Below are 12,637 nucleotides of genomic sequence, written 5' to 3'. Positions count from 1 at the left end.
CTGCTTGGGCTAGAAGGGGCAATCCAGCCACGGCACCACCATCCCAGGGGACAGTGCCAAGAACAACCCCTCAGCCTGAGCCCAGCCAACCCCCAGGACCCTCGGGGACCTTCCTTCTCCACCTGGCACTGGGAAAGGGACAAATGCAAGAAACATCCAAGAGTAGTGAACATAACCCATTCAAACCAGCCTCCCATCCATTGACTCCGTCTACACTTTCCGCTGCCTTGGAAAAGCAGCCAGCATAATCAAGGATCCTATGCACCCCGGATGTACTGTCGTCCACCATCTTCCATCAGGAAAAAAATACAAAGTCTGAGATCACGTACCAATCTACGCAAGAACAGCTTCTTCCCTGCTGCCATCAGACTTTTGAATGGACCTGCCATATATTAAGTTGATGTTTCTCCACATGCTAGCTATGACTGTAACACTATATTCTACACCCTCGGCTTTTTTTCTCCCCTATGTACTCTATGAATGGTAAGTGCGCGCAAAAAACAATACTTTCACTGTATCCCAAATAATAAATCTAGATTAAATCAAAAATCAAATCTGGTCTGCAGAGACTAAATTCAAAGAGAACTATACAAAGGCCAACTGCAGTCCATAAGACAGGCCTGGCCAACCAGAGCCCGTTTGTCTGCAAGGCAAAATGTCCTTGCAACCTTATTTTCTGACTGGTGGGAAGAATATTTTGGCTCTGTTCCAGTTTTCCTGCATTGAACTTTCTGTTTTTCTAATTAGATCTTTGACTCTCATTATCTTTTTGTAATTTTACGGGGAACCGGTCGCCTTATTTAATTCTCACATCAAACCTTTGTCCCAGCTTATCTCTTGGAGCTAAACCAAACAATGTCCCTTTCTTTTTATGATGAGAAGCAAACTAATCCTGAAAGCAGTTAGAGGTAGGAATGTTTGTACAAAAAAAGATTCCCAATTTGGATTTGATTTGGGCTCCTTTAGCACAGTTCAAGTATTTCCGGGGAAATACCTGTTTGACTCAGTGGAATCACCTATTGTCATGTAGCCACACAAATCACAGTCAGATTTATTGCCTTGCAGTAATATTCATGAAATAAAATCTCTGCTTTTTAATTAATTCCAGAACAACTATATTTCATCATGCTGTGAAACTGTCAACACTAATGTTATACTTCAGTTGAGGTGTGAGAATGTGTTTTATTGCGCTTGTGTATTACGGGTCACATTATTCTAAATCAGTAAAATAAGGCAGTTGTCAAACCTGCAATATAGTTATTGTAGCTCATTTTTGTTCACTGCCTTCAGAAGTTATTTGTTGTGTCATAAGACGGGATAAATAAATCTCTTCATTATAACAAAGAATTATTGGCTTTGTATAATATATACTGTTCACTACTTTCGGAGCAATCATTAGATTAAATCTTAAGTTTGCATGTATGAGATGAGCGGTTTGGACACTTTGCGCACACATGAATTTAACTGTACAGAAGCCAAGGATGGGCAGACAGTAGCACTGTGTTCAGATGTCACCACCCTGCATCTGCTACCAACGCCAAGTCTACTGTGAATTGTTCTTTACATTTCTGTTATAACTTCAGTGTGTTGCAGCTGATGTTGTGTCAATCACCCCAAGTGCCATGCCGTCGTGGATGGCTGTGAATATGGTTGATTGATTCACTTGTGCATTGTGCAGTGTTCAGCACCATTGTGCATCTATAAGCATTCCCCTCGCTTCTGACCTTATTCTGGAAGGGAGGTAATTCATAAAGCAACTGAAGATAGTTGGGCCTCGGACACTACCCTGAGGAACTCCTGTGTTAATGTTGAGCTGAGACAATTGACCTTCAACCACCACAAACATCTTCCCTTGTGCTAGGTATGACTCCAACCAGCTGAGAGTTTTCCCCTTGGTTCCTGTCGACTCCAGTTCTGCTAGGGCTTCTTGATGCTGTACTCGGTCAAATGCTGCCTTGATGTCCAGGGCAGTCACTTTCGCCTCACCTCTGGCATTCAACTCCTTTGTCGATGTTTGAACCAAGGCTGTAATGAAGTCAGAAGCTGAGCAACTCTGGCGGAACCTAAACTGAGCATCTCAGTAGGTTATTGCTGAGTATGTGCTGCATGATAGCAAAGCTGATGACCTCTTCCACCGAAAGTAGACCGATGGGACGGTAATTGGTCAGGTTGGATTTGGCCTATTTCTTGTGTATAGGTCACACCCGGGCAATTTCCCACTTTGCCGGGTAGATGCCAGTGTTGGCATCTTGGTTAGCAGCACGGCAAGTTCTGGAGCACAACTCTTCAGGCCTGCTGCCAGAATATTGTCAGGGCCCATATTCTTTGCAGTTTCCAGTGCCTTCAGCTGTTACTTCATATCATAAGGAGTGAATCAAATTGGATGAAGACTGACATCTATGATGTTAGGGACTTCTGGAAGAGGCCTGAATGGATCATCCACTCGGCACTTCTGGCTGAAGATTGTTGCGCATGCTTCACAGCTTTACCTTTTGCCCAGATGTGGGTAGTGGTATCGTTGTTTTGCATTGTGCTCTAGAAACTAAAGATCTGGGGGAACGTTCACATCCATGGAATGCAGAACTTTTGCAGGGAATTGTGAAATCTGTTCTTTTGCTTGTGAGATGACTTTGATAATTTAATCTTGGAGCTGCAAGTCTCTGTTTCTGGCGACGTACTTGCTGAGTTAACATCCTAAAGGTTTTTAACAAAAATTTAGAGTGATGATTGATTTAAAATCCCTTGGCATGTTTCTTACACGATATTTCCTATCCTCTTCCCAGCTATGTTGGAAACTGTGACATAGAACTCGAGATCAAGAGGTATTTTTGCAGAGCAGGTGTGAAGAGCATACAGGTAGGTACCGTTTATTCTCCAAGAACTATTCAGATAGCTTTCTGCCTTCTTTTGAAATACGGATATGTTTGAGTGTGTTTGTAGAAAGGTGATTAACCACTCTGGGCTGGTGTCATGTACTATGCGGCAGTCAGCAAGGGTTTAATGGCAGATCAGGGTGGAAGTCATTCTTGATTGTCTTTGGGGATCAGAGTGGATGTTAGCCTTGGGAGGTATGAGTACTGTAGGTGGGGTAGGTAATTTTATGTTGAAGGAATAGTCTTAATTGGCAAGATGGGCATTTTGTTCATATATTCCTATGTTCTATTAAACTCTGGATTCCTTCTGGCACATAATGGATTTTTGCATGGATTTGAACAAAGAAAATTACAGCACAGGAACAGGCTCTTCGTCCCTCCAAGCCTGCACCGACTATGCTGCCCATCTGAATTAAAAACCCCTACTCTTCTGGGGAAAATTTGTAAAATGGAAAAAATATCAAAGCTGGTGAAGAATATGCTTTCCCCATTGTATTTTACCCGAAAAACTTTACTTCTCTTTTTGTCACTTGTGAAACCTTCCTCATTAGTATAATTTAGAGCTTTACCCCCTATTTGTGATTTCTTGGGTGGAATTTTCCTCTCCCACCCGTGATGGGAATCACTGCGGGCGGGACACGGGGCCATGGAAAGGTCCGTTGACCTCGGGTGGGATTTTCTGGCTTTTGGGCGGACATGGCCGGAAAATCCCACCCCTTGTTTGTATTAAACCTAAACAGCATCATCCTCTGAAGAAAAATAAAATTGTGCTTTTCACCTGCCAACTGATGATTTGAAAGCGGATTCCTTTGATTTTGAGAATGTTTGTTTATTTGGTAATATGTAGCCCTGTGATGACATATAAAATCCCAATGGAGAATTCTGGGTATTTGTGGTGTGTTGTGAGCCCATTTCAGTTCTCTACCCTATGAAAATACAGGCTTCTTTCTCTGAAATGATGTAGTCCTTTTGTTATATTTGCAGCTGCGTGGTGTAATGCGAGTCATTCTGGAACCTTTGATTGGTGACATGCCACTGATTGGAGCATTATCACTCTTCTTTCTCCGCAGGCCTGTGAGTATAATTGTCAACCCCTGGAACTCCACTTGCATTGGTTATTATGTTGGAAACAAAACTGTACAAGCAACTGATCGTTCCACATCCTCGCAGCCGGTCCATAAGCATAGTTATTTCATTACACACACTATGAATAGCTTTTACAGTGTGTTGATGGTTGAAAAGCAGTTGCCTTCTGTGAAGGGTTGTAATAGGATAGCACTAGGGTTTTCCACTGGCTTGTGAGCCAACAATGCTGGGGCACAAACGTAAGGTAAACAAAACCTTTCAATTATTTTTTTTGATTAACAATATCTTCACACATATATAATTGTTTGTTTGTGGCACAGAATTTCAAATTCTAACCATGGCTGGAAACAAAGTCCACAAAACATTAAAAAATAGAACAATTTAGTCAGTTCAAAAAAAGAAACGTTAAAATGAATAGGGTGTGAGGGAGAGTTACAGTAACTGACTCCTGTCGGGAAACCACTGTCAATGCCATTTGAACTGAAGATTGGAATGCTTGTTTCTGTGATATGAAATTTTGTGCCAATTATTCTATCAGTGCTGGTTTTCTGGAAATAATTCCCAGCTGTGCAAGGCTTTTGGTAAATACAATTAGATCCTAAGTTTAGGCAGAATGTCATGATTAGTTAGGAATGCATGTAAAACTAATGGCAGCCTAATTATGTATTGTAAATGGTGAGTCGAATAACTGTGAATCAGAGAATCATTTATAACAGAGAGAGGGACCATTTGGCCCATCAAGTCCATGCCAGCTCCTCGTGCTGTTTGTTTGTTCAGTAAATAACGTCTACCTTAGGTACTGGAAATGTGTAAGTGGAAATGAGTTGAAAATTTAGGATTTTATGTTTATTTCCCAAGATAGAAAGACTTAAATTAAATAGCAGTTACATCACAGAAACAGGGCATTTGGCCCGAATGGCAGCACGGTAGCACAGTGGTTAGCACTGCTGCCTCACGGCGCCAGGAACCCGGATTCGATTCCCGACTTGGGTCACCTATCTGTGTGGAGTCTGCACGTTCTCCCCGTGTCTGCGTGTGTTTCCTCCGGGTGCTCCGGTTTCCTCCCACAGTCAGAAAGACGTGGTGATTAGGTGCATTGGCCGTGCTAAATTCTCCCTCAGTGTACCTGAACAGGCGCCGGAGTGTGGCGACTAGGGAATTTTCACAGTAACTTCATTACAGTGTTAATGTAAGCCTAGTTGTGACACTAATAAATTGACTTTAACTATAAACAGTCCCCGTTGGCATTTACCCTCCACACTTGAATTCACACAGTTCCTTGGCGGGATTTTATGGTCTCGCTTGAGAGCGAGACGGGAAATTCCCACCCAAGGTCAACGGACATTTCCATTGACTGCCCCTCGCCTGCTCCGAATCCGTGGCGGGCGAGGCGGTAGATTTCCGGCACATGACTCAAATATCCCAAATAACTTGCATTGATTTTCTTAGAGGTTACCGTTTGTATAGGAAAACAAGGTGGCCATTTCTGACCGCACAGTAAAATCCCACAAACAATAATAAGATGAATCTTTTGGATGTTGATCAATAAACTAACATTGGCTGGAACACCTGAATTAACTGCCTTCTCTTTGAACGATGCCACAAAATCTTCTGTGTTCATAAATATATGAATAGGATGGGAATAGAGAGATATGGTCCCCGGAAGGGTAGGGGGTTTTATTTCAGTCGGTGCAGGCTTGGAGGGCCAAAGGGCCTGTTCCTGTGCTGCAATTTTCTTTGTTTTTTTGTTCTTTGTTCATAAGACAGATGGGCTTTTTTTCTTTTCAAAGCCTCAAACCCAAAGCCTTATAACTCTGTGGGTTATCATTTGAACCTAGTTTTTGCGTAATAGATCTAATCTCAGTAGTTAAAATGCTTACACAATCCACAATAATTCCCCTGATTCTATTATATTACAGAAATGCATTCTAATCTGCTTTTAGTTGCTTTAACTGTATACATCAATGGATATGTACATCCTTTTAGATCTAATTTTTCTCTCAGGAAAATTTAAAACAGGAAATGCTCAATCTGAAGAGAGTCAACTTCAGTGATTTGAGAATCCGTTCCAGAAACAAAGATTGACTTCAAAGAACGAAACAAAGGAGCAATGCAGGCCTCCAAGTCGGAGGTAGTTTGGGGTAAAAAACAAAACGTATTCCCATTTAGAAGAAAATATTCGAGTCCCCTGGATGACAAAGAAAATGGAGGTTTAAATAAAACAGTAAAAGGAGGCTCGTGACAAATGTCAGGTACATTATACAACTGAAACCCAGGCAGAATACAGAGCGTATAGGGGCAAATAGGAAAAGGACAAAGAGAAAATGAAAAAATATTGATGGGGAGCACAAAAGGAACCCAACAATCTTTTATACAATATATCTTTTTTTTTTAAAAAGTAAAATGATAGTTAAAGGAATGGCAGTGGGGCTAAAACCGGAGAAATCATCTTGAGGTAGGGGACATGCCTGGCGTACTGAATGAATACTTTGCAACTGTTTTCAAAAAATGAAACTGTTTTCTAAAGAAGAGGATTACGCTAATGTTGGAGGGAATAGAGGAAGCGTTATTGCATGAGATGAAATAGATCAGAGGTGTTATATAGGTCAGCAGCGTTTAAGGTTAATAATTCTTGTGGTCCAAATAGAATGAATCTTGGGTTGTTGAGAGTTTAGGTAACAGAAGCTGAGACCATAATCTTTCAATCCTGCTTGCCAGAGGATTGGAGCATTGTATGTTAAATCCCTCTTCAAAAAATAGGAAATAAACCTGGTAACTACAGGCCAATCGGACTAACATCAGAGATGGAAAAATCCATGCGAAAGCATTGTCAAGGATTACATTGATTCTCACTTGCAGAAACATAGGTTGATGAGGGAGAACCAATGCACATTTGTGAAAGCCAACTTGTGTCAGATTGAACTCAGTTTTCAATCTGACATATAAGTAACAGAGAGGGTTGATGAACATGGTATAATAGATTTTTTTATGTACATGGACTTTCAGAGGATGTCCGATAAAGTACGTCACAGACTTATCCGGGCAGTAGAAGTACGTGGTATTAAATGGACAACAGTAACTTGGTTCAGTAATTGGCTAAGTTATAGGAAACAAAGTCTGTGGGTGAATGGATATTTTTCTGACTGGAGAGAAATATGCAGTGGTTTCATAGGAGATCAGTATGGGAACTATTACAGACACAGTGTCTCAAAACCTGCAGCCTCTAGATGGGGCCATGCTGGATTTCAGACTGTGCCGAAGGTGGCACGGTGACACAGTAGTTAGCACTGCTGATTCACCGCGCCAGGGTCTTGGGTTCAAATCCCAACTTTGGTCACTGTCTGTATGGAGTTTGCACATTCTCCCCTCATCTGCTTGGATTTCCTCCCAGGTGCTCCGGTTTCCTCCCACAGTCCAAAGGTGTGCAGGTTAAGTGCATTGGCCATGCTAAATTGCCTCTTAGTGTCAGCTAGCTAGGGTAAATGCATGGGGTTATGGGGACAGGGCCTGGGTGGGATGTGGTTGGTTGCAGACTCGATGGGCCGAATGGCCTCCTTTTGTACTGTAGGAATTCTATGAATGGCGGGTTATGTGTTTTGGGCCATGGGCATTCAGGCCAAGTGGGGGTCAAGGGTCTCTCAGAGCACGGCAATAGACCCATGCGAAAATGCCAAAGGGGATAATCTTCTTTGCTCTCAGGAGAACTATTTCAACTTCTCTAATCGCTCCACAAAGCTAAGTATCGGGCGCCACACCGTGCCAATGCAGCAATCTAGCTGAATTGTCGAGATGGGTTATTTTAAAGTTATTTTACTCAGTTAAAATTGCTACATGGTACATTCTAAAAATGTCTGGATGATGCAATACTTCATAACACAGGAATCTTGATCAATTGGGCCAGTGGGCTGATGAATGGCAGATGGAGTTTAATTTAGATAAATGTGAGGTGATGTATTTTGGTAGATTGAACCAGAGCAGGACTTATTCAGTTAATAGTAGGGCGTTGGGGAGAGTTACAGAACAAAGAGATCGAGGGGTACATGTTCATAGCTCCTTGAAAGTGGAGTCACAGGTGGACAGAGTGGTAAAGAAGGCATTCAGCAGGCTTGGTTTCATTGGTCAGAACATTGAATACAGGAGTTGGGACATCTTGTTGAAGTTGTACAAGACATTGGTAAGGCCACACTTGGAATACTGGGTACAGTTCTGGTCATCCTATAATAGAAAGGATATTATTAAACTGGAAAGAGTGCAGAAAAGATTTACTAGGATGCTACTGGGACTTGATGGTTTGAGTTATAAGGAGAGGCTGGATAGACTGGGACTTCTTTCTCTGGAGCGCAGAAGGCTGAGGGGTGATCTTATCGCGGTCGATAAAGTAATGAGTGGCATAGATCAGGTAAATAGTCAATATCTTTTCCCAAGGGTAAGGGAGACTAAAACTAGAGGGCATAGGTTTAATGGGAGAGGTACAAAAGTGTCCAGAGGGGCAATTTTTTCACAGAGGGTGGTGAGTGTCTGGAACAAGCTGCCAGAGGTAGTAGTAGAGGCGGGTACAATTTTGTCCTTTAAAAAGCATTTAGACAGTGACATGGGTAAGATGGGTATAGAGGGATATGGGCCAAATGCAGGCAATTGGGATTAGCTTAGGGGTTTTAAAAAAAAGGGGCGGCATGGACAAGTTGGGCCGAAGGGACTGTTTCCATGCTGTAAACCTCTGTGACTCTGTTACAGTAAATACCAAGCAAACAAATACAGGATTCAAGTGGGCATGCATAGGCTCCTGAAATGGACAGACACATGACAAACGCAATTTATACAGTAAAGTGTGAAATAATTGACATTGGGAGAAACAACACAGAGTCCCTATAATCGAAATGATACTTTATCAAGGGATGGTGCGAGACTAGAGGGAGGGTGCTGGGTCAGCTGCATTAACACCAAATCAGATATTGAAAATTATATCTGCAGATAGGCAGAAGACAAACCTCCAAAGGGCATGTCTTCAGTTAGGTTATCCAAGACAGTGTGGCTTTGCTGGGAACACACTTTTAGGCCTCTCTAGTAACATTGCTGATACATCAATGGTGCAGAAGGATGAAGCAAGTTCCTGCTGCAAACTACAATTAAGGTAGCCATAGTTTTTCATGCTGTCAGCAGCATATGTCTCAGTGTTACTGCTGACCGCTGACTGGTTTCCACTTCAGTGCTATTCTGAGAAGACCATGTTGTGTGTAATATCTGGAATACTTAAGCCCAGATTTTCATCCTTGAAGTGAGAATTACAGGTTGAGTCATTTCCTGACACTGTGATGCCACCGGCCCATGTGCCAGTTTCATCCCTATTTTCATGGCGACATGGTGGAGATGGGATGGAGTTAGGGCTACTTCAGTCCTGAAATGGAAACAGAAGTGGATGGCTGCTGAGGTGGGCAGGTTAGAAGGCCTTCTTGGTTCCTGGGGGACATAGGTCCATGTTAGTAGATAAGTGTGAGGCCCCCCGGCCTCTTGACCCCTCACCCAGTATCCACTATGTACAGAACTCTTGAGCACAATAATATCAGCGGGAAGTCTCGGAGATGCTCATGAGGCTATCAGAATAAACAAAATATTTTTTTCACTGGTTTTGAATGGTTGTAAGTGACCATAAAATTGTCAAAATAAACAAACTTTCAATCCCCCCCTTTCAACTGTGTCAACGCTCTCTGCTGAAATTAATTCCTTAGTGGGGTTTACAGCTTAGCCAAGCATCGTTGGGATTCTATTGCACACCTGTGTAAACAAAGCCTGCAGAGCTGAATACATTAAAATCTTTGAATTCATTGAAAGAACTCAGTCATCTGTTCAAGCTTAAAAGCAGGGCAACATGTAATGACACTGTCTTTAAGAATTGTATTCATATGTTTCGTGTGAGGGATGTGTTTAAAATTCAGTTCTGTTTTATATGGTGTCGATTTGTCTGCAAAGTTGTGCAGCTCATGTGCAGAGAATACGGGCTAATGATTGATTTTTGCTGGGGATGTGTTTGTTTTAATCTGAATTGATGCATTTTTGTTTGCTTGGTTTTTCCCCTGGGGTTTAAGAGTAGGGTTTTGATTCGGTTGATTGACAGAGGCAGTCATGTCCTAAGAGGAGGGGCTAAGCTTACAAGGAAAAGCAGGCAGTTACTGCTGGGTTCTGAAAGAAGCAAGAGGTCTCTCTCCCTCTCTCTTTCTCTTGTTCTCCCTCTCTCTTTCGCTCTCCCCCTCTCTTTCGCTCTCCCTCTCTCTTTCGCTCTCCCTCTCTCTTTCGCTCTCCTCTCTTTCGCTCTCCTTCTCTCTTTCGCTCTCCTCTCTTTCGCTCTCCTTCTCTCTTTCGCTCTCCTTCTCTCTTTCGCTCTCCTTCTCTCTTTCGCTCCCCTTCTCTCTTTCGCTCTCCTTCTCTCTTTCGCTCTCCTTCTCTCTTCCGCTCTCCTTCTCTCTTTCGTTCTCCTTCTCTCTTTCGCTCTCCTTCTCTCTTTCGCTCTCCTTCTCTCTTTCGCTCTCCTTCTCTCTTTCGCTCTCCTTCTCTCTTTCGCTCTCCTTCTCTCTTTCGCTCTCCTTCTCTCTTTTCGCTCTCCTTCTCTCTTTCGCTCTCCTTCTCTCTTTCGCTCTCCTTCTCTCTTTCGCTCTCCTTCTCTCTTTCGCTCTCCTTCTCTCTTTTCGCTCTCCTTCTCTCTTTTCGCTCTCCTTCTCTCTTTCGCTCTCCTTCTCTCTTTTCGCTCTCCTTCTCTCTTTTCGCTCTCCTTCTCTCTTTTCGCTCTCCTTCTCTCTTTTCGCTCTCCTTCTCTCTTTTCGCTCTCCTTCTCTCTTTTCGCTCTCCTTCTCTCTTTTCGCTCTCCTTCTCTCTTTTCGCTCTCCTTCTCTCTTTTCGCTCTCCTTCTCTCTTTTCGCTCTCCTTCTCTCTTTTCGCTCTCCTTCTCTCTTTTCGCTCTCCTTCTCTCTTTTCGCTCTCCTTCTCTCTTTTCGCTCTCCTTCTCTCTTTTCGCTCTCCTTCTCTCTTTTCGCTCTCCTTCTCTCTTTTCGCTCTCCTTCTCTCTTTTCGCTCTCCTTCTCTCTTTTCGCTCTCCTTCTCTCTTTTCGCTCTCCTTCTCTCTTTTCGCTCTCCTTCTCTCTTTTCGCTCTCCTTCTCTCTTTTCGCTCTCCTTCTCTCTTTTCGCTCTCCTTCTCTCTTTTCGCTCTCCTTCTCTCTTTTCGCTCTCCTTCTCTCTTTTCGCTCTCCTTCTCTCTTTTCGCTCTCCTTCTCTCTTTTCGCTCTCCTTCTCTCTTTTCGCTCTCCTTCTCTCTTTTCGCTCTCCTTCTCTCTTTTCGCTCTCCTTCTCTCTTTTCGCTCTCCTTCTCTCTTTTCGCTCTCCTCTCTTTTCGCTCTCCTTCTCTCTTTTCGCTCTCCTTCTCTCTTTTCGCTCTCCTTCTCTCTTTTCGCTCTCCTTCTCTCTTTTCGCTCTCCTTCTCTCTTTTCGCTCTCCTTCTCTCTTTTCGCTCTCCTTCTCTCTTTTCGCTCTCCTTCTCTCTTTTCGCTCTCCTTCTCTCTTTTCGCTCTCCTTCTCTCTTTTCGCTCTCCTTCTCTCTTTTCGCTCTCCTTCTCTCTTTTCGCTCTCCTTCTCTCTTTTCGCTCTCCTTCTCTCTTTTCGCTCTCCTTCTCTCTTTTCGCTCTCCTTCTCTCTTTTCGCTCTCCTTCTCTCTTTTCGCTCTCCTTCTCTCTTTTCGCTCTCCTTCTCTCTTTTCGCTCTCCTTCTCTCTTTTCGCTCTCCTTCTCTCTTTTCGCTCTCCTTCTCTCTTTTCGCTCTCCTTCTCTCTTTTCGCTCTCCTTCTCTCTTTTCGCTCTCCTTCTCTCTTTTCGCTCTCCTTCTCTCTTTTCGCTCTCCTTCTCTCTTTTCGCTCTCCTTCTCTCTTTTCGCTCTCCTTCTCTCTTTTCGCTCTCCTTCTCTCTTTTCGCTCTCCTTCTCTCTTTTCGCTCTCCTTCTCTCTTTTCGCTCTCCTTCTCTCTTTTCGCTCTCCTTCTCTCTTTTCGCTCTCCTTCTCTCTTTTCGCTCTCCTTCTCTCTTTTCGCTCTCCTTCTCTCTTTTCGCTCTCCTTCTCTCTTTTCGCTCTCCTTCTCTCTTTTCGCTCTCCTTCTCTCTTTTCGCTCTCCTTCTCTCTTTTCGCTCTCCTTCTCTCTTTTCGCTCTCCTTCTCTCTTTTCGCTCTCCTTCTCTCTTTTCGCTCTCCTTCTCTCTTTTCGCTCTCCTTCTCTCTTTTGCGCGCTCTCCAGAGGTGTTCTGGAGACTTGAGGACTGGCAGGCCGAAGTGTTACCTCAGGCTTGTCCAACATGGAGCCTGCAAGCCAGTATTTGGCCCGCCAGGCCTCTAAACCAGCCTTTCAACAGCATTTTGGTCTGTACTGGCTCTGAAAAAGCATTTCAACTAGGCCCACTGTCCTCCCTTATCCCAAAGCCTTGCATATTATTTTTTTTCAGGTAGCAATCCAATTTCCTTTTGAATACCTTGATCGAACCTGCCGCCACCACCCTCTCAGGAGGTTTGTTCCAGACGTCAACCACCCTCTGGTTGAAAAACTGTTTCCCCACGTCACCTGATCCTTTTGCCCATTATTTTGAATCTGCTATCTGAAGTGGGAACAGTTTCTCACTATTTACCATGTCTATTCTCCTCAGTATCCTTT

At 43.3% G+C, this 12,637-nt stretch overlaps 1 protein-coding gene across 5 annotated transcripts in view; it reads left to right on the top strand.

The window, feature by feature from the left end:
• Positions 1–12,637, top strand: part of LOC144506461 (extended synaptotagmin-2-like) — a 227,166-nt gene that overhangs the window by 81,918 nt on the left and 132,611 nt on the right. For all 5 annotated transcript variants that reach the window (XM_078232654.1, XM_078232636.1, XM_078232628.1 and 2 more), the window contains exons 5-6: positions 2,784–2,856; positions 3,858–3,947. In XM_078232654.1, the coding sequence (XP_078088780.1) occupies positions 2,784–2,856; positions 3,858–3,947 (163 nt within the window). The remainder of the gene's footprint in view (positions 1–2,783; positions 2,857–3,857; positions 3,948–12,637) is intronic.

Source organism: Mustelus asterias, chromosome 2 (genome assembly GCF_964213995.1).
Source record: "Mustelus asterias chromosome 2, sMusAst1.hap1.1, whole genome shotgun sequence".
In the NCBI taxonomy this organism is placed as follows: Eukaryota; Metazoa; Chordata; class Chondrichthyes; order Carcharhiniformes; family Triakidae; genus Mustelus; species Mustelus asterias.
The sequence above is the reverse complement of the archived record's forward strand: the minus strand, read 5'-3'. Positions and strand labels throughout refer to the sequence as shown.